The sequence below is a fragment of the Penaeus vannamei genome, chromosome 24 (assembly GCF_042767895.1).
Source record: "Penaeus vannamei isolate JL-2024 chromosome 24, ASM4276789v1, whole genome shotgun sequence".
Classification (NCBI taxonomy): domain Eukaryota; kingdom Metazoa; phylum Arthropoda; class Malacostraca; order Decapoda; family Penaeidae; genus Penaeus; species Penaeus vannamei.
The window spans coordinates 15,989,550-15,995,136 of record NC_091572.1 but is presented as its reverse complement, the minus strand read 5'-3'; the positions used below and the strand labels follow the sequence as shown (position 1 = coordinate 15,995,136).

The following is a 5,587-nucleotide window of genomic DNA, read 5'->3' as shown; positions in this document are numbered from 1 at the left end:
TTTTTACGTACATTTCTTTTGCTTTTATTGTTTCGGAGGTTTTGCTTATTTTTATGTGTTAACGTTTTTGTGCTTTTAATAATAATAGTTTGAGTTATGCCTTTTGTTTCGTTTACCATTTATGATTCATATTTATTACTTACAGTTTACTAAAGAATGGGATATATAAAGGAAATGATAAGACATTTTAATGGCTTGATTTTAAAGATAACTGAAATAAATAACTTCCTGTGGAGCGTAACGTACTTTACTGATTCATTGAATTTATTTTAACTTTGTTTTAATTAGTCATGAGTTTCATTTGTTTTGATGATTTTAATGTTACGTTTTATCAGTTACACGGACTTTAAATTAATTATCTATTTTTCTATGATATATGCTTTGGTCGAAACAATTGTCAGTGGAACACGCTACCAGTATCGACATCACACCACGACAACATGATAATTACTCTGTGCCGAAACAGGAGGCCGGAGGCTTAGGTCTCGTTGGCTCCTACGGCCCCGCAAACTAGGGGGTAAGATCATGATAACCCCTACAGCGGATAATGGTGGCATCGTTAGTGGGATTGATTGTTTGAATTTTGATGGTTTGTAATTGTTTTGGTGCTGATGATCTTAAATGTTTCGAAGTTTTTGCCAAAGCATAGTGATGATAGTTAAAGGTTAATGAAGACTGGTGTAGAGTAAGATACTATTCACGGTATACGTAATTTAAGGGTTTGCTTTCAGTTTTGTTTGTGTTTTAATGTGATGTACCAGCTTCAAACCTTTAGCTCTTATCATATTAATTTATTTCTTTGTGTTACTTGTACTTGTTTGTGTTTGTGTTGAAATCGTTTTTGGTGTATACTGTCGCTTTTCATTGTGATTTGATTTCCGTTTGATCTTTGCGTGGTCACTGTTTGATATAATCATGGTTAGGGAAAGGAGGAAGAAGTCTCAGCCTGCACCTGAGCTTGAGGAGGAATCTCGCCCCAACCTTGATGATGAGATCCTTCTGGTTGATGAGGTCACGGAGTTGAGGGGCATGATTAAAGAGTTAGCAAATCAGGTCAAGCGTTTCGAGAGGGAGAAAGAGAAGGAGCGAGATGAAATTAAAGGTTTGTTAGAAAGATTAACTTTGAGGCTAGAATCTGGTACCACTACAAGTGCTGCAGAGCCACAGGGTGCCACGGCACTTTCACCTCACACATCACCTGTGAGAGGAGCTGTTCCGAGAACCACCAGGCGGTTGATTGTGAGCGACACATCTCCGCCGATGCTCACTCCGGCGAATTTCAGCATTCAAGCTGATTCACAACCGTAGGTAACTGTTGACCCTTTATCTTCTGCAAGGCCCACAGTTGCACCTCGCACACTTTTTACGCCTCCTGGTCAGCAGGCGGCACGAGTATATAATAGGGCTGACACACATTCTACCTCACAGCCAACTTATTTGATAGTTTCTGATCGTGATTCCATTTCGAAGTTTAAAGCTGAAGCTCCAGCTTCACAACCACTCCGACGTAATCAGGAGGTAGAAGGCTTGATTAGGCAGCTTGAAAATACAGTTAAGCCTGCCACCGATGAGGCTTTGATTCGGGCTGCCAGAGCACATCGCAGAGGACAAGCGGAATTGATAATTAACTCACCCATTTTTGATGACATCTGTTCATGGGTAGACTTTAAACAAAAGCTCAGACAAAAGTTTAGAGGAACGTGATCAGCCTCTGACTTTTTCGGTCTACTATACGAGGTCCGTATGCTTGCAGGGCAGGCTCCTCCTCTTGATTTTTATGCAGTGCTTGAAGGCATGGTGTACCAAGGCTATCGAGATCACAAAGAAGCCATAGGTAGCCCCGAGGAGTTAATACGAAGGGTATTTTTACAGGGATTGCCAAGCTGGCTAAAAGAACTTCTAGCTCTGAAAGAAGGTGACTCGGTTCAGTCACTTGTTGAAGCTTCACAGCGATTGTGGAATGCTAGAGTAGGAGTGTCTAGCCATGATGAACCTCCTAAACTCCCTGCAGAACCACGAAGATCTGGTATTGCAGAGAGATTTCGTGACGCGCCTCGTACTTATCGCGGTTCGGCATATCAGCGATCGACACTTGTTTGTTGGGGATGTCAAAGAGAAGGTCACATTCGCAGACAGTGTCCCTTTCAGGATGGCCAGAGGGGAGGAGCTCCACTCACCTCCGAGTATCAAAGGAGCCCGAGAAAGGTCAGCTTTCGAGGAGAACCAGATTTCGTACGAAGGAGAACGACAGTTGACAGAGGCTGCGGTCCAGACAGTATCTGAGGTTTCTGAGATCACTGCTCAAGGTCCATGTGGGAGACCTCTAGTGAAGATCCGTGTTGGAGGAGTTGCAGTTACAGCTTTTATTGATACCGGATCTGAAGTTACTCTGCTTAAAATGAGTGCTTCACAGACAATGACTCCGAAAAGAATTTATCATGAAGGACGTGGTCTTCGAGGAGTTTCAGGCCGGCTCTTCGAGGCTACATCTGAATGGGATGTCGATGTATCCTTTGGTAATGGCAGGAGAATCCGGAAGTGTTGTCATAGATTGTGTTTGGTGGAGGGTATAGATTTTCCGGGAGATGTTCTTATTGGAATGGATTTTCTGCAAAGATTCTGTTACCAGCTGTTACATAATCATGCTCCACAAAGAGATTACCTGAAGCTTCAAGGGATAATACTCCCTATAACATATGCTGTTGGCACGACCTTGGGTATCACTGCTGTTGCGGAATTCACTCCTTAGAATCACTGTCAGAAGTTGGCCCTCAAGAGAACCACCTTGTGTCCTCCTCGTAGTGGTCGGTATGTTTTGGTGACTGTGCCTCAGACATTTAATGATAAGGAAGTGATTCTAGAAGCAGCCACTGACAAAGTTGTTGTACCAAGGACGGTAGTTGTTCCCGAGAATGGGACAGCTTCCGTATGGGTTGTGAATGGAGGAGCTCGTCCTATACACCTGCGAAATGGTACACACGTGGCAACTGGATCACTATGCACTGTGGTGGATATGAAGCATTCATCTGAAAGATCTCATTCTGCTGAGGAGCAGGTTAAGGATAACTCAAACGTTCCTAAACATTTACCAGGGGAATTCAATATTAATGGTGATGCCTCTGACCCAGACGTCAGATTTGAGGAAGATGATTTTGACGTAGCCTACGGTCAATTAGACTTTGGTTATGATGAAAGTGACTTTGTTGTTTTTCCTGAGACAAGTTTAGATGATCCTCCAGATATTGCATCGGTTGCTATGGCAACAGACACTCAAGAAACTGGTCCAGATTTGAGCCACTTATCAGACACGCAACGTGAGGATATCCTGTCACTTTTGGTTAATTATCCACGACTCTTTAGCTCAGATAAATTTTCTATTGGCACTGTACCAGGTGTACAACATCGTATACCTACCCATGAGACTCAGCCATTATGTACGCGTCAATGGCGACTACCTGAAGAATCTAAACAGCAGATACGGAAAGAGTGTGACGCTATGCTTGAGGCTGGTGTGATTGAACCAAGCACGTCACCCTGGCTCTCACCCGTAGTACTTGTTAAAAAGAAGGATGGAACAGTTCGCTTCTGTGTAGATTATCGTCGGCTGAACTCTGTGACAATAGCTGACACGTACCCTTTGCCAAGGATCGATGAGCTGGTGGATGAGCTCAGAGAGACAGCAGTCTTTTCATTGCTTGACAGCAGGAGTGCTTACTGGAGTATCCCAGTGGCACCTGAAGATCGGCCCAAAGCGGCATTCAGCGATGGTTATCGCCTTTTTCAATGGCGCCGTATGCCATTTGGTTTGTCTACGGCACCGACAACTTTTCAGCGAACTATGAATGCGATTCTTAGCCCAGTTCTTGGCCGGTACACATTAGCTTACCTAGACGACATTGTTGCCTACAGTAAGAACTTTGACGAACATCTTTGCCATCTGAAAGAAACACTAGACATTTTAGATTGTGCTGGGTTCAAGCTGAATGTTAACAAGTGTGAATTTGTCGTGCAGAACTTCAGGTTCTTAGGATTCAGAGTCACTCCTGAAGGCATTCTCCCTGATCCTGACAAAGTTCGAGCAATTGTGGAGATGCCAGCCCCAAAGACAGTCAGGGGGGTGAGAAGATTCTTAGGAGCTACAGGATTCTTTCGAAGGCATGTTCCAGATTATGCTAAAGTAGCTGCACCATTGACCCAACTCATCAAGAAAGATAATAGATTTAGATGGACAGATGAGTGCCAGAAAGCATTTCAGTCTTTGAAGGATGCTTTGATGAATGCCCCAATTTTACGTCAACCGAATTTTGCTATCCCGTTTGAGATACACATGGACGCATCACAAGTTCCCATTGGTGCTACATTAATGCAGAGAGACAGCGAGAACAAGCCCCATGCAATAGCTTACTACAGTCGTAAATTGAGAGGACCAGAGACTCGATATTCTGCTATTGATGCTGAGGCTCTTGCCGTTGTTGAGAGCGTTCCGACATTTGATCCTTATGTGTATGGTCACAGATTTACGGTGTACACTGACCATCGACCGCTTGTGTACGTTTTCACAAAGAAAACAGTCTCCAAGGATGTCTAGGTGGGCATATGAACTGTCTGGTTATTCATTTAACATTCTATACAAACCTGGCACCTCACACCACATTCCAGATATGCTAAGCCGAAATATTTCAGCTGTGAGTATAGCAGATTCAGACCCAAAGACCATGAGGTCAGAGCAGCTGAAGGATCCGATGTGGCACGAAATTATTGCTTATCTGGAAGAGAAAGCAGTTCCTAACAGAAAACCTCCACGCCCACTAGAAGAATTCGATCTCCAAAATGGTGTTTTGTACCATGTAAGACCCTTACCGGATCGAATTGTGAGCCAACTTGTGGTTCCTCGACAACTTCGAAGGAGTGCATTAAAGTTGGCCCACTCCTCTCCAATTGCTGCTCATCCTGGAGTTTTTAGAACGTTCGTCAAGCTTAAGGACATGTTTTACTTCCCAAACATGCTCCGTGATGTCAAGGAGTATGTTGCAGCCTGTGAGGACTGCCAACGACGTAAAGGAAGCTCCAGGAAGGCTCCTCTTGCAAAGCCGCCAGACGTCTCAGTTCCTCTCGAAAAAGTGAGTGCAGACTTGATTGAGCTAGGGAGATCTGAGGCTGGTTATCGTTACTGTCTGACCACCATTGATCATTTGACTCGGTACGTCCAGATTGTTCCATTGAAAACCAAGCATGCTGACTCTGTAGCTGATGCCATGTTCCAAGAGTTCGTTACGATATTCGGTCCTCCTCGCCTTATACAAACGGATGGGGGATCTGAATTTAATAATCGGCTATTTAAGGAATGTTGTCGTCTGCTGCAGATAAAGACAACCATGACAACCGCTTATCATCCCCAGGCCAATGGGATGATAGAAAGAACGAACAGAGTAGTGAAGGATGCAATTGCATCCCTAGCCAACACAACACCTACTCGATGGGAGCAGCTTATCCCTCAGGTGAGGCTGGCTCGTAACAGCGCCATTCACCGTCGTACCGGAGATCAGCCTCTGTATTTAATGACGGGCCATCATGGTCATTTTCCTGT

At 44.2% G+C, this 5,587-nt stretch overlaps 1 protein-coding gene across 1 annotated transcript; it reads left to right on the top strand.

Moving 5' to 3' along the window:
- Positions 1–1,743: 1,743 nt before the first annotated feature.
- On the top strand, positions 1,744–4,588 carry LOC138866134 (uncharacterized). Its single transcript, XM_070138049.1, has 3 exons — positions 1,744–1,968; positions 2,012–2,701; positions 2,750–4,588. The coding sequence occupies exons 1-3, from the start codon at positions 1,744–1,746 to the stop codon at positions 4,586–4,588; spliced, it is 2,754 nt and encodes a 917-aa protein (XP_069994150.1).
- The last annotated feature ends 999 nt before the right edge of the window (positions 4,589–5,587 follow it).

What these genes read in the sequence shown, in the direction of transcription:
- LOC138866134 (XM_070138049.1), top strand. Translation starts at nt 1,744, where the DNA reads ATGCTTGCAGGGCAGGCTCCTCCTCTTGATTTTTATGCAGTGCTTGAA. An exon ending in AGCGATTGTGGAATGCTAGA is followed by an intron (nt 1,969 to 2,011) that starts GTAGGAGTGTCT and finishes AACTCCCTGCAG; the next exon opens with AACCACGAAGATCTGGTATT. An exon ending in TACTCCCTATAACATATGCT is followed by an intron (nt 2,702 to 2,749) that starts GTTGGCACGACC and finishes TTCACTCCTTAG; the next exon opens with AATCACTGTCAGAAGTTGGC.